Source organism: Anser brachyrhynchus (assembly GCF_964034855.1).
Source record: "Anser brachyrhynchus genome assembly, chromosome: 25".
NCBI lineage: Eukaryota > Metazoa > Chordata > Aves > Anseriformes > Anatidae > Anser > Anser brachyrhynchus.
The window spans coordinates 6,060,110-6,081,313 of record NC_137718.1 but is presented as its reverse complement, the minus strand read 5'-3'; the positions used below and the strand labels follow the sequence as shown (position 1 = coordinate 6,081,313).

The following is a 21,204-nucleotide window of genomic DNA, read 5'->3' as shown; positions in this document are numbered from 1 at the left end:
CACACTAATGGGTGTGAGTGGCCTCAGGGCTGGAGGTGGCTCGCATCCTCTGAGCTTGGAGCATGGCCCAGAGTTAGCTCACATGTGTCTATACAGATGAGCAGGGAAATGGTTATGTCCCTGGTCTTTGGAGGTCTGCCCATCTTGCTAATGACTAGGCACAAGCTCATCTGCCTGAGAACTTGAGATTCGAGATGTCGTGACCACAGTTTAGTGTCAGCGAGTGAGGAAATTTGCCACCTAGACCAGGACTGGACTTTGAATAGTATACTGCTCTGCAAGTCTCTCTGTCTGGTAAGTGTTCATGGTTTGTAACAGCTGCACTCCTCTGGCATCTCACTGGTTTTCTTCTCCCTTGCCTGCCTTTGCACTTTGATAGCACCAGCGTTGAGCTGATACTTCTGGTGCTCAGTATTTGTAGCTTGTGCTTTTAAGTTGCCTTAGTTGAGTTGTAAGTGACTTCACATAAGGATCTATATTTTTTTTTTCCTTCAAATACTGGAGGCTTACATCCCAGAGGAGTTACTGGAATTTATAAGGAAAACAAATGTAGATTGTGGCATGTACTTCCTGCTCCCAACACCCTCCCTCTTTTTATGATAATGTTAAGGAGGAGGAAAACAGCTTTGTGTGATAAATATAAGTAATGTATGCAGCTGGGCAGATGAGAGTATGCAGAGCTTGGAAACTGGATAGTAAAACACACTGCACAGTATAATGATCTCGTTTGTCACTCTCCAGTTCATCATTCCAGCTAGTTTGCTAGAAAGGAGAGACACTGCATATCAATACATGATAATGTTTCAAAATGTCAACAATTTCAACAAGAGAGAATTTCTCTGCTTTTCCTGGAGGCCCGGTCTGTGCTACTCACTTTGGTCTTAACATTTCTTACAGGTCAACCTACATCATCTTTGATTAAAGCAGTAACGGAGTCACTAGTGCAGAAGAGTTTGTTTGGCTATTAACAGCTGGGTCCCTTTGATTGTCCGTGTCCGATCAGCTGTGGATAATACGATGGCCAAAAAAGTCACCTACCTGCAGCACTTCTTCCCCAGTGCTCTGAATGTTGTTGCTGTAGGTGGAGGGGAACTGCTGAGAGCATCAAAGGAACACATTAGCAAAGAGTTAGTGTAGACACATTTTGTTTATAGCTTGTGATTATGTAGAAATCTGGTTGTCTGCTGAGTAATATCAAAGCATTTTTCAGTGGGTGGGGGGAATAATCACTGGTTGTATGATTTGCGATTTCAGGACTTGCTGCATTTTTCCAGCAAGGGGCAGTTTGATGAGGCCGGACAAGCAACACTGAATGGGTTGGAGCAGCAGGAACAGACTCCAGTGCCATCAGAGACACAGTCGGCACTGGAGCAGCAGTCAGAAAACCACCCACTACAGATCCAGCCGCAGCACGATGAGAGCACGGTGCCTACGCAGAGCACCATGACAGCAGATGACATGAGGCGAGCAAAACGTATCAGGGTAAGCAGAGAGGATGGCGGCTCATGTCTTCTCTCACCCTCTCCACTTGCTGTAATGCACAGAATGCTGGACCTGCCCGCAAGGAGCAGCTGGTCCTTTTTTCCCACTGTAGTATCCATTTCCAAGTCCTGAATAAAGCATCTCATTCCTAGCAAACTTCTTTCTTCTGAGAGTAAGACAAATACCATGTAAAGAACGGGTATCTCATGAGATGCTATCGAGAACTGGTCACCAATTGGAGCTGATTCAATTCCAGCACAGTAATTCTTTCACAGGAGCACAGTCCATCCGAGCTGGCAAGCAGGAGCGCTTCAAACAGCCGGCTGGATCATGGTACTGTGGCACAGACTAATGACTTGTTCACAGCACCATCTGTCTCTCTCAGAACTCTTGGCTTGCAAATAGTTGCCAAAAAGGAACCACGACCTCTGTTTAGATCCACTTACTTGATGATGATAGTGATAAAATACTTTCTTGGGGTAGCAAACCTGCCTGTTTGTGAGATTAAAACCTATGCTAACAACTTTGTGTACAGACAGCAAATGCTTCAAACCTGAGCTTTGTGTCAACTGGGTGAGCTGTTTTTTCTCTACTGTGCGTGGGAGGGAAATGATTCAAGCAAATAATCCTTCAAGCCATGTAACTGTGAGATTGGTTTATTTAGCCGAAAATCTTTGTGTGTCTTCCATGTGTAAAATTTTGATTACAGAAAGGAACAGCTGCAATTGGGGTAAGACTTTTGCTTTTAGGGGATGAGAAAGGATTAGAAAAGAGTTGAGTAACTGTTCTGTATAGGAAGATGCTGAGCCGAATTTTGATCTCAGTTTAGAGCAATATGTGTGCAAGACCAGTGGTGATGGTGCCCCATAAATACAGAAGGAAGATTTTGGCAAACAGTAAATGTGGGAAGAAAAGGAAAGAAATTCTGAAGTTATTTATTTGTTTTGTGGCTTAGCTTTTGTTCCCTGAAAACTTACACAAATGTATCACAAATAAGAGGAGTGCAGTGGTGGTTTAGTCCTCAGTGACATGTTTGTATCACCAAATCCCCCCAGCTTTGTATATATGCAGCAGCTTGAGTTCAGCAGAGTCCTGGAGATGTTTCAAGATAGGGGCATTGGCAGAATGGCACACGGGTTGTTGCATAGCACCTTTCCACATTGCGTCAGGCTGAGCAACAAGAGTTTGAGATAACAGGAAACTAGCTGCATTACTTTTTAACCACTGAAAAATCACATCGAGCTCTGGCACCCTATACATGCTCATTCTGTCCAACTATTCACAGCACCTTCTTATAATAGCACGAACGTAGTATTATAAAAGAGCAAATACTTGGTTTTATAAGAGCGTAGTATGTCATTAATTTCCAAAGAACAGGTCGAAAGTCTTGACTGTTGCTTGTGATCTGGAGACCTGTGTAGCTCTAGTTCTTACTTATGACTCATGTAGCACTGCATTTGCAGAAACAATGATCCTTTGTGAATTGCTCCAGCTTTTCTAAGGTTTAAGGCAGTGATGTTCTGAGAGTGCTTTCATTCTAGCTGGAAGTACTGAGCTCTGGTGCCCTAGGTTCAAGTCCTGATAGGATCAGTTCATTTTTCAGCCTCTGCTTTAGAGCCTGTGGAGTTTCCTTGGAGATCTGACCTTAAGTATGGCAGTCCTTCCTTAGTATTGAAAAGAGATACACCCACCCAAGTTCTGTAAGAAAATAGAGCTGCATTGTTGTCTGCAGACAAAAGGAATATATATGTATTTTTAATTTCAGCTCTGGGCAGCATGCAGGGTACTTACAGGGTGATCTCAGAAACTCCTGCATTTCCAAATGGCTTTTTTTTTTTAACGCACGGACCTGATCCTAACATGTCCTTCATGTAGGTGTCTGCTTTATTCAGAGGAAGCAACTGGCATGATAGGGATATGATTTGGAAGGTACAGTCATTTCCTTCATTCTGAAAGAAGAAATGTAACAGGTTGTATAACAAAGGGTACAATCAGTAAGATGAGGTTCAAAAAGTCCCCATGCCTCGACTTTCCACCCTTCCAATCCTTGTCTCCTTGTCTTCCTGCCCTAACTATTCCCTTTTGCTAACAGCATTTCATTCTCACTGTGGCTCCGCAGTACACATTACGTCATTATAATCAACTCTGAATCTGAGAAAACATAAAAGGACACAAAACACCTTCAAGATTATCTGTGCTTTTTTATCTTCGCCCTTTAACTCCTCTTGGGCAGTTATTAACTATAGGGTAAACCTTGAAGATCTGTTTAGTGTTTCCTAAGGCAAAAATCTCAATGGAGAGAAAACTCTAGCTCGAAGAGCTGGCCCTCATAGTGACCCACAGAAGGAGGACTACTGCAGAAGTCAAGGCTTCTGTTTTAAAGTCCATTGCATAACATAAGTATTTTTCTCTCCCTCAATGCTGCCTGCTCAGCTGGAGCTGCAGGTAGGTTTGTTTTTTGTTTCATTGTGTGGTTTTTGTTGCTGTATCTAATCAAATGGTACGTAACAACATTGCCTTCCGTGTTTTGTCCAGCTTCTGTGTACTGTCTCCTGATTGACCCCCCACATCATCAGTTGTCTTATCTGTCCTTCTTTAAGCAACCAATGTCCAGAACTGTTACCTGAATAATAATTCACATTTTTCTAGTCATTTTCATATTAACTAATTACAAATTGAAGGTGGATGTTTCCATTTTACAAACGTCTGGTGTCACTTCCAGCAGACCCCTGTGTTTCCCATTGTCTCCATTTCGTCATCTGTAAAATGGAGATGGCCGGAAGGGTTCATTTAGCTCTCCTGTCTGAAACTGTTTGCTTTTTATGGTCTTTGGTAGTAAAACAGTTGCTATCATGTTCCTTTTCCTGGAATGGAAATATAGGTTTACCTCTGCAGTTCACATGGTAAAAAGGATTATTCAGGTTCACTAATTTAGTCTCTAGCACAGCATTTCACAGTATTCCCAAGCTGTTTCCTCATTACAGCAGAGGAGCTCCTAACTTGACTTTCTCAATGTCAGCTGCTGGTGCAGACTTACGGGACACAGCAAATGGCAGCCCAGGCATTACCACAAGAAAAGGAGAGAGGAAACCAGGGAAATCTGTTTGCAGTAGTCTTGACTGTGTCTCATGCAGAAGTATGTAACGCTGAATGTGGGTAAGCATAGGTGCCAGCAATATTCTAGCACTATTTCTCCTAACTATCATGATGTAGATCCTGTGTATAACATCTGAACAGAGAAGGCATCAGTAAATGACAGGGTGTAGATCTTACTTTGCAGAAGAGTAAATGCTCCTCAGATTTCTTGCAGAGAAATAGCAGTATCATGGTCTCTTTTCCATACCATATGGGTGACAGTCTGCTGTGATATTTCATGCATCCAGACATACGATTTACTTCAAGCTTTGCAACTTACCAACTTAAGTTATCATCCGATATTGATATGCAGGCCCGGAACATCCTCACCTCTTTCTGTAGCCAGCTTGTCCATCACTAGCTGTTCACAGCTCTGGTATTGGGACTGGAATGGCTCCATTGCTTTAATCTAAAGTGGGGGGAGGGAAGAGGAATAATGAAATTTTGCAGAAAAGCATACACCAAAACAAAGCAGGGATTGGGAAGCGAAATTGCATACAGTAGAAAAGTGCAGAAAAAGGGAAAGAGCAGCCTAGTGTATTAAATCTTCAAATGAATATTTGCACAACTCACATTATGCTCAATTCACAATATTCTTAGTTTCTTGCAATACCAAGAAAAGCAATTTCAAGTTTGACTGTGTATAATCAACTACCCTTTTGAGTAGCCAACAAAATCTATTGGATTTTCTCTTGATTTAGCACTGTGTGTTTTTTCATTCATCTTCTTCATTTTCAGGCTCTCACACGTGATAGATGCTAAACGGCAAAGAAGTACAAACTGCTCACAAGTTTCCTACCTGTTGCTTGTAAATCTGCCATTCTGCCCCTGCTGTAACGTTTTGAAACTATTCCTTTCAATAACAGCAAAATGGTTTAGGCCAGCACCTCTCGAATGTATATTCCACCAGAAGTTTTCTAGGCAATGCTAAACCACTGCTGCACATCTCTGTGGTGATCTCTGCAGAAGCTGATTTTTGGAACGGGCTGTCGAATTTCATAAGCCCTGCTCCTGCATGAAAGGCAGAGCAATAGGATGGTGGCTGAACCATGGCCCAGTCCTGAAAAATGAGCTGGAACTGCAGCTCTCTTCTCAGGCCAACGTCTGTAGTTTGGCGAGGGATTTAGTTTTATTTTACAGAAGAATGCTATGCTAAAGACAAAGGTTAGCTAAGTCAGCAGGAAACAGGGACAGAAGAGGGAACTTTGGCATTCCCTTTTCCTAAGTTGGTGCATAATTGCAGGTATTTCCTTTAACTTCTGTCCGTCACAGCCTCCTCTTCTGTGAAATGGAGACTAACTCAGAAGTGTTTTCTGAAGTTTAAGTTCACTGATCTTCTGTATTTTATCTTGAAAATATTTGTATATGGGCTCTGTGCATAATAATAAATGCTCTGATGTTTCTTTCAGAATGCGGCTCTTCAGCACCTGTTTATCCGGAAATCCTTTCGCCCGTTCAAATGCCTCCAGTGTGGGAAGGCGTTCCGGGAAAAGGACAAACTGGATCAGCACTTGCGGTTTCATGGACGGGAGGGGAACTGCCCTTTGACTTGTGACATCTGCAACAAGGGCTTCATCAACAGTGGTGCTCTTGAGAGCCACATGAAGTTCCACATGGACCAGAAAACGTACTCCTGCATTTTCTGTCCTGAGTCCTTTGACCGCTTGGATCTGCTTAAAGATCACGTGGCCATCCACGTTAACGATGGGTATTTCACCTGCCCTACCTGCAAAAAGCGCTTTCCAGATTTTATCCAGGTGAGATGCCATCCTGATTTAAAGTCTTGCCTGTTGGGTTTCTTGCAAGCTACTCTGTTTAAGAATTTTTCAGTACTGTTTCTGTATAGTGCTGCATGTCTGGGCTTTCTTACAAAATAAAGGGGCCCATGTCTTCCAAAATTAGGAAGAATGACCAAGCATTGCTAGATGTTGTTTTATGCTGTTAAAATGCTTTTTCCACTGAATCGTTAGATGTGGTATTTCAACATGCATTAGAACGCTCTGTACTGCTGGAGTCCCTTATCCCCTGGAAATCTCTAAAGAAAGAGGTCTCAACTACCTTTAGTCAGCACAAATCCCGGGCACAAAAGGAATTTTGTGTTTTGCTAGATCCAGCTTATACTCAAATGCACCTTGTCCTTTTTGTTAAACCTCTGAATCAAAAAACAACAACAAAACAAAAAAACACATGGTGTTGCATGTTACAAATGTTTTTTCATCCCTTGACTGTTTTTTCCAGGGTAATTCATTTGAAAACCTTGCAGAAATGCCAGGGCAGATCAGTACAGTCTGCCTCCTGACTTGTCCCTCAGGCTGGGTAGTTTATTCTTCCCATTCTCTCTGCATGATGCTTAGGAGAGGTTGTGCTGGAGTAGTGAGTAATGTACCTACTTTGAGCGTTGGAGAAGACCATCAATAGAATTTAAGTATGTTATTTTCATGGTTGGTAAGGGAAAAAAAGCTGAGATGTACTGTGCACGCAGTCGTTACACTTCATATGGACAAAGAGGTCCATATGTCTTGCTGAGCTGCTTGACTTAAATTGAAATGTAGAAATCTAGTTTATGTCAAGTAATAGGAACTGATAGACTGTTCGATAGGCTGGAGATGAAAGGATGGGGAAAAGTGGTTTACTAATATAATTCCATCACGGCAAAGAAACTTCATCTTCTGTAAATGTTGAACAAGGAAAAATGTTGATGATTCAGAAATGCTTTTCTGCAGCCTAATTCCCCTTAAACTTTCCTGTGAAATTGACCAAGGCAGAAGATTGCACAGCTTTTTTCCAGCTATTTGGCCTTGTTTTGAAACTTAAAGATGAATTTTTCATTTGGTGTTACATGAATAATTAAGTTTAGTCACCATAGATCACCGCCTACTTCTTAAATGCTTCTCTGAGCAACAGAGCTGTTCCTTGCATGATCAGCATTAGAAGATGATAAAGATTTCATTGGAAATCCAATTCTTGAATAGTGCTTGGATTTCATGTCAAACCTCATTAGTTATTTTATTGAAGAAGAAAGAAAAAAAAAAAAAAGGGTGCTTCAAGAGGTCAAGAGTAGTCCCAAAGTATGCAAAAGTAATTGCCATTCAGGAATCCTTTACAAATGCTTTTCTCTTGGCTTGCTTTTTTGCCAATTGTAATTGACAGCTCATTCTTCCTGACTGAAAGGAATTAGTCCCTGCACTTGGATTTCTTACAAATGAAGTAAAGATAATGAACCTTATATGAACATGTTAACTCAAGGATGATTCAGTACAACCAGTACATCATGGACTTTTGCTGGCCATTGAGTACTCAACTGTGCAGTAGCTGATGCCTTCAAGAATCAGTCCTGAGGAAATTAAATCGTCTATCCAGACGCATAAGAGATGTCATGGCTTTATAGAAAGTATCACCAAGATATCAGCTGTTCTGATAAACTTCAACTTCCTTTTAAGCTAGAGCAGGTTAGAGAACTCTTAGAACCCTTTTTCCTTTTTTGGTAAGGATTTCTGAGGCCGTTACCTGTTACCACACACACTTCCTTTTTTTTTTTTTCTTTTGAATAAATTCCATTATTCTGTGATCTGCAATTCTAGGTCAAGAAACACGTACGCAGTTTCCATTCAGAAAAGATTTATCAGTGCACAGAATGTGACAAGGCTTTCTGCCGTCCTGACAAGCTGCGCCTCCATATGTTGCGACACTCAGACCGCAAAGACTTCCTGTGCTCCACGTGCGGCAAGCAGTTCAAGGTGAGATGACTCTTGACTGGACCGTTCCTGATACAGGTGCAGAATGACATTCTTTGCTCCCCTTTCAAAGGTAAGGTCATTCTCTCAGAGGTGGAAGAAACCAACGTGTAAGCATGCGAGACTTGCCTGCAAGGTGCACTGCTTTGTGTAGCGGGGGATTAACAACATACCTTTCTGACGGAAAAGGGGCAAGATCCAGCCCAGCATGCTCTGCCCTAATAGGGCGTCTCATGTATCAGATCTTATTTCTGATAAGTTAATTTAATAGCAGTTTCATCTGCTCATTAAGAACTGGCTCATTACACAGCTCAATTGCCAAGTGCTTGTGTTGTATTGCTTCTATCAAGTTAGCTAAGAAAACTTACTGATATCAGTGGATTAATAATATTCATGGCTGAGGTGCCTGGGTCCGTGGAATGCATCTTGCCAGCACGTAACATCCAGACATCTTTCCAGATCTCTCCAGAACAGATGGAGCAGGCTGAGCCACGTAAACCGTGGTGGCAGCAGCCTCTTCTTGCTAACTTAGTTTCCCATGAGGTACTAAGGGACTTTTGGTGAAGAAGCTCTGGACACAGCACGTGCCCACAGAGGCAGGGTAGCATCTGGACAGGCTCAGTACCATTGTGGGGCATGAGGCCATCCATCATCAGAGAGCATTAAGCGATGCAAGTTTCTAGGCATACAGAATTACACCTAGAATATAATATTTTAGATTAATTCAGAGAAAAGCCAGAGTGGAGGGGTTCATTCTTACTGAAGCCACTAAATTAGCATTAGCTTGGCTTCTGCTTCTGTGGCTGAGCAACCTCAGCTTCTTTTGAATGATAAAAGTAAGGCCAAAGGGTTCCTGCTGTGCTGCCCAGCGCATGCAGCTCTATCAGCAGCACCAGAGAGAAGTCAAAGAGAAGTCTGAACGGCTTACATCGTAACTCCTGGAAGGAGTGAAGCAGGAGAAGCAGGAAGCAGTGCTGATATTACTGTTATTTATTCCCTGTGATTGGTCTTCTCTTAGAGGAAAGACAAACTGCGAGAGCACATGCAGAGGATGCACAACCCAGAAAGGGAGGCCAAGAAAGCTGACCGAATCAGCCGCTCAAAAACTTTCAAGCCTCGCATAGCTTCCACTGACTATGAAAGCTTCATGTTCAAGTGCCGACTGTGTATGATGGGTTTCCGCCGGAGGGGAATGTTGGTGAGTGTCTGTGTGCTCTAGCTTCTCGCACAAATACTGTACTCACATCTGAGTAGCTGAGGAATAAAGGTACAATTCCAATGGCTGGAACATGAGGATGCTGTGAAACTGGGATAATTCTGTAGCTGCTTTGAGGTTATGCATCTTCTTTAAACCTGTACGTCTTCCCTCCTCAGCAAATGTGTGCATTTATGTATTTCATTGCCTGTCTTGTATGTCTGCTTGTCACCGCCATATCTCAGCACTGTGTAATGTTGATTGATTTGGAACGCGTTTAACAGAATATGTGATTAATATATCGCTTAGCTCAGCCTTAACTGCCGCTCAGCTTTCACGATGGTCTTCCCTGTTCTTTCCTCCTTCTCGAGTGGGGCCTCTGCTGGCCAAGCCCCGTAATTGCTGCGGTGGCAGGATGTTTGCAATAAGATGTCTTGCTGCATATTTTATGAGGGTTGTGATCTCTCCTAGCAGAGGTCCTTTGCATTACCTTGTTCTCAGCTACGTGAGGTTTCTGACAAGTTACTTTACCCCTTCCCATCTTAGTTTGAGAGAGACTGTAAATGAGATCTAGCAAGGCCATGTTTACCTTCAGTAGCTGATTGTGAATGCACAATAACCCTTGCAGTAGAAAATGCTTCTGGTGCTGCTGGCTAACATCACTACAGTTTTGGTTTGGCAGTTATCCATGTCTAGGAGAAGGAGCAATTGTTTAGCTTCCAGATGTAATATGCTCTCTTGTTCTTCTGTTTCTTTCTCCTAAGGTGAATCATTTATCAAAGAGACATCCAGACATGAAAATAGAAGAGGTGCCAGAGCTCACGTTGCCCATCATCAAACCCAACAGGGATTATTTCTGTCAGTACTGTGATAAGGTATGTAAGGAAGTCAGCCCTCAGAGGGTAGCTCAGTCCTAGACCCCTATGCAGGCAATTTGTCTCTGCATAGCAACATCTGGCAGGGTTTGCAGCTCTTCTGAGGAGCTTGCAAGCAACGTTCCTGCAAGCACTGTCCAAAAGAAATTGAGATGAAATGCACTTAGGGCAAGACATCTGAATACTAATAGAAAATTGCTGTCCTCCTGTGGTTGCTGTGTTTGGAGTAGGTACGATGTAAATACTCTGATCCAGCAAGCAGTGACCCGCCCTTAGTCTTATATCACTTTTTGCAACACAGGACTAAGTATCCTACCTAGCTATAATTCCTGAGCACTGTTTTTTTTTTTTTTCTGGTTTCTGTATCACTTCTAAAAGTGAGTCTGTAACTCCTTTTTATTTTAAGCAGCTTACTTAGTCACATGCCAGTAATTCCCAGTGTTCAGTAGAGCCCGAAGCTGCTTCTGCACTTTGGTTTCTGTTCTTACTCTCTGGCCTTTTGCTTTTTATGTATGTGGGCCTTTATTTACCAGGAAATATATTTTGACTGACTGTTCTTACCCTTACTACATGCTTCAGTGATGACTCCTTCCTTTCATTTAAAGGGAAAAAAAGGATAGTTTTTAAGTAATGCTATAGCATATTCATTTGTTTGTGCCTACTAAGTTGTTATAAAAAAATATTTCAATTACTGAACGCTATTAAAGCAATTTGATGCTTCATGCAAGAGTGGATGCATCACCCTTCATGACAAATTACAACTTTTACCAGTGGCTTCCCTGACATTTGCACTTCAAGAATGAACTAAAAAGGTCTTCCTTTCACTTCCTGTCCTGCTGTGATGCTTTGTTCTGGCATACAGCATGTTCTCAAATAGCTTCTGCGTCCTACACAGGTAGTTACTTTTATAGGCTGATTAAACACTAGAATGTGTATGTCTGTCCATGTGCGATGTAATTCTTTGGGGTTTTAACTAAACGTACTGTCTAAAGCAACGTGCGGACCTTCCAGGTGAAGACAACTGGTATCTCTTTTCTGTGCTGACCTTGGGCTTATACCATTTTCATTCCAAATTTTCACCCCGCAGGTGTACAAAAGTGCCAGCAAGCGCAAAGCACATATCCTGAAGAACCATCCTGGTGCTGAGCTACCTCCAAGCATCCGGAAGCTGCGCCCCGCAGGCCCGGGAGAGCCAGATCCCATGCTGAGCACCCACACTCAGCTGACAGGCACTATAGCCACCCCTCCGGTCTGCTGTCCTCATTGTTCCAAACAGTACAGCAGTAAGGTATGGGGGTCATCTCCTGGCCTCGAAGCACAGCGATGCTCTTTCACCTTGGTCTTTGTGATCTGTCAGTCTGTAAGCAAAGCTCTTTTATTCTGAGCCACAGTGCTGGTTTCGTGCTGCGTACTGACAATGCAGGCGCAGCCTGCTAGCTTTGTGGCAAAAAGATTCCATAAATAGAGGACATGAGCTTGAAAGAAGAAATGTAAATGCTGCCAGTATGTGGTCACGAACAGAAAAGCTTGGAAGCTACGCACTTGTTAGTTGCAAGGGAGAAGGGTAAGGAAACAAAATGGGGGGAGGGAAGTGACCCCAAAATATTTAGCTATGTTGGGGTTAAAAAAATGCTCATGGGTTCTTTTGAGGCAGTGCTTCAGTATCAGCTAGCTCTAATCAACAGAATTTTTGTGATCTGTTTCCTTTTTGCTGACCAGAAAATTCTGTAGTATGAATCTTCGTGCTGCTTTACTGAGGGAAACCTAAAAGCTGCAGTCCGCGTGGCTGTTAGATTTCAGTTGACCCGAAGCTGAGAGGCCAACCATCTTTCTAATGCTCTTTTGCATCTCTGTAGACGAAGATGGTACAGCACATTCGCAAGAAGCACCCGGAGTTTGCTCAGCTCCCTAACACAATACATGCCCCGCTGGCGACAGCTGTCATCAGCTCCACTCCTGCCGTTCTAACCACTGACAGCACTACTGGAGAGACTGTTGTGGTAAGGATTGAAGATGTTAAATCAGGCCAATGGAGGGAAACAAACAGGACAGAAGCCCTCTGGCTGTAGTCTTAGTGTTCTTGGCAGATATCATTTCAAAGCATGTGTTAGGACACTACTCGAGGTCACTTATGTTCTTGAATCTGTGCTGTGTTTTTACTCGTCCAGGAGTTATAGTTCTTTCTAGAGCTCTAAGGATTTACCTTTTTTCTTACTCCATTCCCTTCAGACATGTGCTACTGACTCCACGTAATACTTTTACATATGCCCAATTAACTCAGGAATTCACATCGCATGGATTTTCACTGGGGCTGTTCTCCTGGGGTGCTGATGATCACAAGGACATGTTAAACAATGATAGACAGAAAACTGGATCAAACTCCATTCAGAGGAGTCAAAATTCTTCTGTAATCTTCTGGGCAGTGCAGTACGTAGTGTTGTGAACCTCCAGTGGTTGATTTCTCCACTGCTAATGCATCAACTGCTGCAGAAGTCAACGTGGAGAATAGAAAATCAGTCTTGTGTCCTTTAATGATGCTGGGATGCTGCAAAGTTTTTAAAAACCATGTTAGCAACATTTTAAAACTCCTATTTGAAGACTGAAACTGGATAAGAGACTGTTTGGCTTGATAGTGGGCAGATTCACCCATTAAATGTTACTGCAAATTTTAGAAATGCAGTTGTCAAGAAAAGCATCACTCTGGCAGGTGAGAAGGAAAGGTGGAGTATGTCTGAGGAAGCAGTACTGTATTTGATAACAAAAATCCTGCACTTGGAAGCGTTGTCTTTTAGCTTCCCAGACAAAAAAGTGTTAAGTCAGAATGTTCGTTTTTTTTTAATGATTATTGTATGTTAAGTTTACCCTGGATGATCCTGAGTAGCATTTGGAGAATAGAGCAAAACTAGCAGATGATCCCTGGTAATGGCCTGTGGCCCCATCAGCCATGCTCTGTATGCTTTAAGCTCTTGTAAAGAAATGACTAGGCTCAATGGTATAAGTGTTATATTCAGTGCAGTGAAAGAATTACAGCCCTGCAGAGGTATTCAGTCCAGAAGACACTATGAGACATTTTTCTTTCAATCTTTCTACCTGCGCAGACAACAGATTTGCTGACGCAAGCGATGACGGAGCTGTCCCAGACCCTCACAACAGACTATCGAACTCCCCAGGGAGATTACCAGCGGATCCAGTACATCCCAGTGTCTCAGTCCACGACGGGCTTGCAACAGCCTCAGCACATACAGCTGCAGGTTGTTCAAGTGGCCCAGGTGTGTAACCAGCTGGGGAACTTTATCTGCTTTTTGACCTTCTCATATCAGGCCTGTGCTTCCTTGGGGCTGTATTGCTGGGAGGTTTGTTAAGGAGTAGTTACTTAAAAAATAAAGTGGTGTAGGAAGATTGCTTGATGATGGATAGAGGTTCTATCAGAAACATTCTGTACTGGGCATAAATTTTCCTATCAGTCTTAGTCACCTTGATGAAGACTTTATCAACAGAGTCCTAATTTATTTCTATCTGGCCAACTTCACGTGAGTCTTCTCTAGGCTGGCTTTCCAGCAACTGGAAAACTGGGTCAGTGGGTGACCTGCTTTTGTGGTTGTGAGGACTAATTTGTACTTCCTTTTCTCAGTGAGCCAGAGCCAAAATTTAGAAGTACAGAAAGCATTTGCTTTTTCATTCGTATTATCTATTAGAATATTCCTTCTCTGTGATGCTCAACAGCCTCCTAAAAATAAAAACAGAGTGTAGCTAGAATAAGTGAGCTGAGGAAAATTTGTATTCAGGCAACTATAAGAAATCACCACAGCCTTCAAATCCAGTAGGCACTGGATGAAGTTGGAACTACCATGTCTTTGTATATGAGTCTGAAATTCAGTGTTCTCTCACCTAATTATTACCAATTTAGTTATGAATTTGGTTGATAAAGGCCTAAACAACTGCCCTAGTTAACACAGACCATGGTTGTTTTTACAACATAAGAGCACGAATCCAATACAGGAGCACAAATTCCTGCAGCTGATACTAAATTTATCAAGATCTGAGACTTGTAATTAAACTAATTATTATTAACAGGTGTTGCTCCAGAAAGCTTTTAATCAGTAAGACTGAACACTTTGTCTTGAGGCACAGATATGTCAAACTATAGTACAAGAGATGCAGTTCTTGAGTATGTGTGTACTTTATGGACAGATACTTATAAAGAGGGATGGCCCAGTGGTTGTGACACTAATCCAGTTTTTCAGACCCTTTGGTTCCCATCTAGCCTCTGCCACAGACAACTTGTATGACCATGGGCAAGTCCTTTCTGCTGATACCACCAGGATGCGACCACCTCAGTGCTAAACAAAGAAGTTTAAATGGCTGCTTCTGCAAAGAATGCAAAATACACACCTCTGCTTCGATTTTCTGTCTAGGCTACCTCACCTCACCAGTCCCAGCACTCCACAGTAGATGTTGGGCAGCTTCATGACCCCCAGACGTACACACAGCATGCCATCCAGGTGCAGCACATCCAGGTCACAGAGCCATCATCAGCAACTCAGCCATCGTCGCAGGTATTTCACTCTTCTCTGTGCAGCTGGCATATTACATACTGTGATGCAGGACAGAGTCTTTTCTATGTCAGTTAAAGGACCACACATGAAATGACTGCCACTTGAGCATCTTTGAGATCATCAGGTGGTTCCCAAATGTTCCTAGGGCTATTTGTTAAGTTTTTAGAGCATATATGTGGTAGAGATAAATGGCTAGAAACGGACAAGTTTGCAGCTATTTGTGGTTAAATAAATTCAATATATTGGTATTGAATATCTTCATGCTCTGGGATAGTTTTAAGCCTCTGGTTTCCATCCTCTGTCAGACTTGCTATTGCAGAATCATAGAATATCCTGAGTTGGAAGTGACCCACAAGGATCACTGAGTCATGGCTCCATGCAGGGCTACCTAGAAATTAAAGCATATGTATGACAGTGTTGCCAAAATGCTTCTTGAACTGCAACGGGCTTGGTGCTGAGACCACTTCCAGGGGAGCCTGTTCCAGTGCCTGACCACCCTCAGTGACGAACCCTTCCCCAATATCCTATCTGAACCCCCCTGATGCAGCTTTGTGCCATTCCCTTGGGTCCCATGTATCCTTTGGCAAGCCAGGTCTCTCTTTTCCAATCTTTTCTTACTGACCACAGAGAGACACAAGCCTGGGGGGAGGGAGGAGAGCTTTGCAGTTCTTGTACTCAATATGCTATAGAAACCCCCCATACCCCCATTTTCCCTTGATAAGGAGGCTATGCTTATAACAGTGCAGAAGCATGCAACCCTCGGCATGCTGGAGAACACTTACCATTTTTTTTTTTTTTTTAGGTTGGGGGTCAACCTTTGAGTCCCTCCTCACAACAATCTCAGCAGGAACTTAGCCCCTCACAGATGCAGACAGCTACATCTACACAAAACCAATCCCTCCAGCAGCAGCAAGGGTCTTCAGTCCAGCACACATATCTTCCCAGCACATGGAACTCATTTCGGAGCTACTGTAAGTGTCAGCAGTAACTGGAAATTTGGCTAGTGTGTAGAACTGCTATGTTCTCCGTTATACCAGCCAACAAATGGGAGAGCATGTCTTCCAAATGGGAGAGCATGTCTTCCTAGATCTTTATGAATATTAAACAATTTTAGACAAATGAAAATGGTTGTATTAGCTTTTTTTTTTTTTTTTTTTTTTAACTATATGTCTATAATTGCTTGGTATGTAGTCTGGACAGGCAGACTGGGCACCTTTAATGCAAGGATCCTGCATTCAGCAGGAATCCATATAGTGGATAGCAGCTTGTTCAAATTTGGATGGATGCTTCAAAGAGTCATACAGGAGATGAGGGTGACATGAAATGATTTCATGTCCATAAAGCTCTGGATGATAATTCTGTGATTTCTTGGGGGTAGAACAAGCTGTTAGTTATATGCATGAAGAGAATCCTCAGCCAGTGTTAATCCGGTGTAATTCTCTTGAGCAGAAATTCAGGTTGCAAAAAGCCTTTTAAAACTCCACAGGCCTCAACAACTACTCTTGTTATTGATGCAAGACTTTATTATCTTTCAAGGTGGTCTTTGAGTTTGATTGAATATTTTGATTCTCCAATTTCAATTTTCAGCATCTGAGATTCAGATGATGGCCATTCCTCAAGGCCAGTATGTGATCACAGAGACAGCTGTAGGTACACCTGTCACCACTGTCAACACAGGGCAAGTGAAAGCAGTTACTCAGGTAAGCAAAAGAATCATGGCCTTTTCTTTTTGTCTAGAATAATGTATCATGCTTTTAAAGCCTTTAGATTGAAGGTTAAAGGAATGCTAAAATGATGACAGGGCCACAGAGAGCAACGGTGCACCTAGCGAGGTCCCTAGTGTATTGTCTGAAAGGACATCGGCTTTCTGTAACGATTGTAGTGAGTTCCGTGCCGGGTAGAATCTCTAGGCAAAACAGCTAAGAAATGCTGTGTCATAGGCTAAGGCGAAAACTGCTACTGGTGAAATCTAGTAATGTTGTGGACTTCGAGGTTACAAAAGGCAAGACATAATCTTCTATGCGTAAGGGAAATCATATCCTTTTTCTGAGGTAGCATCATATTCCTTCATGTGTCAAGAACAAAGTTTTCTGCACGTAGACATTTGCAAGGCCCATGCCTGTCAGACCCTTGTATGACCTCCTTGAGGTTTAAAGTGTTCACTTATTCACATTTGTAGGAGAAGGTATGATTCAGTGCAGTAAAAATATTTACAACTAAGCTGTATCCATGAAGCCAAGTTTCATAAACATTTCTGAGAATTACTATCTCACCTAGGAAACAATACAGCGTACACAAGTGTGGTAGTTTTACTACACTGATATTGGACACTAGAAATGAAACTTCTGCTAGAACATATGGAAAATGGAAGAAACTTTCAGAATAGTTGCATTATAAATTGCTATTTTAATTTCTAATGGTGGATTAACTGTATAAATAGTTTAACTGTTCATAACTAACCCAAATTTCAAAGTAGTCCGATGTACTTCAAAGCAAGGGTCTGATCTGTGTTACCTTGGTCTCAGAAGTAACACTTCAAAGCATTATGTCCTCAACTTCAAAATTCCTTGTTCATACCACAATGTCTTTCAGCACAGCAGCAGGAAAGTTGAAGATGGTTGCAACAGAAAAGTTATGGAAGATGAAACAATTACTTATTTTTTATATTCTTCATGCAGACTCACTATGTGATATCTGAAGGTCAACCTGATTTGGATGTCAAACAAAACTCTTCGCTCTCCGGTGAGGTACAGGTTGGTGTTTCCCAGCCGCCAGCCCATGCTGATACGTTGGAATCTCAAACGAGTAATCAGCAGCAAACAACCCAGTACATAATCACTACAACCACCAATGGGAATGGGGGCAGTGAAGTGCACATCACTAAACCAAGAACTTTCTCAGCAGAACATGAATGAAGAAGCCTTGCATTGTCATTTGCTTGTACTTTCCACCTCCCCCAGAAGCCCAAATATATGGGTGTCCTGGAGCTCAATATGTTTTAAAGTATATGCTCACTTAACTTCAACTAAAATATTGGAGCTCTTCTTAATGCTTTAAGAGGGTTGAAGTCCTCAGTGACCATGAAGAAGTACCCTCAAAATCCTTCTGGGATACTATTTTATGCAGCTTTTAACAAAAAGGACAAAAGGAGAAATTAAACCTGCTTGCCCTGGACTTTTTTGGCATGTCTGCTGACCCTTGTTTCTTCCTGCAGGGAAGTGTCTCTGGTAAACAACTCTTATTTCAACTGGAAGGGAAAAGCTTGCCCAGCTGAAGGCTAATTGGCAGATTATGTTGTATGTGTATTTTTAATAGGAGCTGTTAAACAAGAGTATGGCAGAACCGCTTCTTCTGTCTTTGTTTCAACAGCCAAGGTGAAAGGGAATATATGCTTGAGAGCAGACTGCCTGAAGAAAAAGGGCAGCAGCAAAGCAGTGACTGTGTATGTGTGTGGGGATGGATATAGCAATGAAGCTGTGAAGACGTGCAGAAGCAGTCCATTAAATTATTATTTTTCCAACCCCTCAAACTGTTTACATGCTGTCTCCCCTGCCCTACTTTACCAAGCAGTTCCAGAAGAAGGAAAAGTGCAGTCTTAACCCCATGTTTGGAACAAACTGATCAAAACCCTAGTAGCACATAATGGTAATACAGAGCCACTGTTATCTCTTTTCCCCTCCGGAGTTTGCAGGGAAAATTGCCTTTTTGCCTGTAAACAAAAAAGTTTCACCTTAGCCTGCATAGCAGCTTCTGCTGTGACCTCTAGCGATAGTTTTGCCAGGAGAAGCAGGTACAGGAGTACACCTCTGAAGATGCAGGGTAGTTATCTCTGTTGCCACCTCAAAGTGGATGTATTTTTCTCTTGAAGACTGAATGGAGAGTTGGTTATGCTGATTTTCCAAACACCTTGTTAACAATGCACTGTTTCATAAAATGACCAGCCTTGGACTCAGGAAACAAGTACAAGAAAAACACCAATGGACCACTATTTATGGGACACAGAAAGCCATCTGCAAGAGTTGCCTGCTTTGGTAGACCTGGTCTACGTACAGAACTCATGTTATTCTTAGGGACCAGGAGAAAGGGAAAGTTTTATCTTTTAAGGCAGTGTATTTTTTTCTTACATAATTCCCCTTCATGGGTCTTGTTGGTTGGTTATTTAATGCATTCTGGTATTTGCAAGAATATGACTACATCTCCGTTTACTGTTGATGGGATATACTGTTTGTGTCTAAACCTCCATTCACTCTGCTTGAAACCTCATCCCAGAATGTCAGTGCACCATAGGATACATTTATTTATAAAACAAAAGCAAAGAAGTAAATTTTGTCTTAATGGCCCTTGAGAAAGGCCAGAACAACTAAGAGAGGATCTGTTTTTTTTTTTTAAATTAATTTCTTCTTACATTGCATCAAGCGTGAATCTGGAACTCTTGTGTTTGTACTCCCACAGATTGAGATGAGGATTAACCATGTGAGTAGGTGTTACACATGTTTACAGGTTGTGGTGTCAGGCCTTATGGAGTTAAAGCTCTTAGATATGAGAGAACACTCAGACTCAAAAAGTGGATGTCTTGTTACTTGCTGGCAAAGCCTTGTAGCATGTATTGCTTCGGTAAATAACATTTTAAATATGGTATGGAAATAGTGACTGTGCATGATGAGATAAATCCTGTTTAAAATATTGGACAGCTCAGAACTGTTTCAAGGTAGCTTGAAGTGAGTTGCCAAAACATAGATTAATTTGTGCCTGGGATTTCTCTTCTCTTACTGCAACCACTGTACTGGGGCATTAACTAACAATTGGGGCATTAACAAGATTGGTAAAAGTTAATGAAGACCTGAGCTCCCATTTAGTGTAGTGCAGTGATGAATCCTTCAGTTCAATGGATTTGGGAGGTCATCTACTTTAGCAATGCAGCCAAGCAACTGCAGTTGTCCTTGATTCATTTGAAGTCATGTTGCTGAGCACTTCTGAGTAACAGGCCATTACGATGTTTGTCTGGGCAAGCAGAAGGGAGCTCTTGGTTTTGGCTTTGCCTTGTGGCATCTTTTTCAAGAAAAGGGTCTGTTTTCAGACTGCTAGATTAATAACACGAATCAAATGTGGTACGAGTAATAGGAAAATAGGAAACCTGGAAATGGGATATTGCAAATGCACACTGTTCTACAGGAGCATTTTTTAAGTCTTAAAAGCTCTATAGTCTTTAGAGATGATCAAACTTTGTCTTTAATGATATTGCGAATGTGGGATTAAACAAGAAAATAAAAAAACTTTGTTATATTCAACTTTGTCAGAAAGGATCACAGAATGAGGTTGCTTGTTCTTGTACCAGTTATTTAAAGCTGAAAACTACAGGGTGTTCCAGAAAACAATTGTAAAACAGCATCTTTGAACTCACATGTTCCTTGTCAGAGTTTCTGCTCTGTCCCACAGTAACAGTAGTATACTTATCCATCAGCTTGACACCAGCATTAAGTGATTCACTGTGTCTTAAGTCAAACTGATGCCTCATTGGGGGAGAAGCGTCCCTGGAAATCAAGCGTTGTGAGTTCTCATTCCAAAGTAATAAAATATAGTGATTACCCAGACTGGGGGAGAGAGCAGAACAGCCCCACAGCACAGCTGTGCTACAGGGACTGCTTTTAAAAAGAAGACAAAAACAAAACACAACAAAAATAGCCAAGTTTGCATTTTTTTTCCAGTTTCTGCAGTGCAGAAGGCATAGGATTTACTATATTTTATTCTTTTTTTTTTTTTTTTTTTTTTTAAACCAGAACCACCCCAAACGTGTCTCTTAAAATAATGTCCTACTGGAGCTTAATGCTGCAGTACTCTGCTACCTGCACAGGGCACGTTTTGCTCAAAGATGGGAATTGCCATGGGCCCTTCTGGGGCCTCAGGCTTTTCTGTGTAGGTGTTTTAGGTCAGTTTCTGTACCCCCACCCCGTTAAAAATTAAAATTAAAAAAAAAAAGAAATTACGCCTCTCAGACTGCTCGGGCACTTGGGACGAAACGTGGCTGTTTCCATGGGATGCTGCAGTGGCTGTCCCACATCGCTCTGCCCGCTGTTATTTAAATGTGTATGTTTATTGTACATTCAGTGACTGTTCTAGTGTTAAATAGTCTTGTGCTACCTGGCAGGTGTAAAAACGAAATTAATAAATTTCTTTTTTTTTTTTTCTAAATACTGAGCAGTGTGATCTGTGCGGGCTTCCCCTGGTGT

General features: G+C 42.0%; 1 protein-coding gene across 11 annotated transcripts in view; it reads left to right on the top strand.

The window, feature by feature from the left end:
• Positions 1–21,166, top strand: part of PRDM10 (PR/SET domain 10) — a 44,834-nt gene extending 23,668 nt beyond the window's left edge. For all 11 annotated transcript variants that reach the window (XM_080567965.1, XM_080567964.1, XM_080567960.1 and 8 more), the window contains 12 exons: positions 1,255–1,482; positions 6,027–6,374; positions 8,199–8,354; positions 9,370–9,549; positions 10,311–10,421; positions 11,509–11,709; positions 12,278–12,421; positions 13,520–13,690; positions 14,837–14,977; positions 15,780–15,948; positions 16,565–16,677; positions 17,656–21,166. In XM_080567965.1, the coding sequence (XP_080424091.1) occupies positions 1,255–1,482; positions 6,027–6,374; positions 8,199–8,354; positions 9,370–9,549; positions 10,311–10,421; positions 11,509–11,709; positions 12,278–12,421; positions 13,520–13,690; positions 14,837–14,977; positions 15,780–15,948; positions 16,565–16,677; positions 17,656–17,892 (2,199 nt within the window). In that variant the 3' untranslated portion in view covers positions 17,893–21,166. The remainder of the gene's footprint in view (positions 1–1,254; positions 1,483–6,026; positions 6,375–8,198; positions 8,355–9,369; positions 9,550–10,310; positions 10,422–11,508; positions 11,710–12,277; positions 12,422–13,519; positions 13,691–14,836; positions 14,978–15,779; positions 15,949–16,564; positions 16,678–17,655) is intronic.
• Positions 21,167–21,204: the final 38 nt, after the last annotated feature.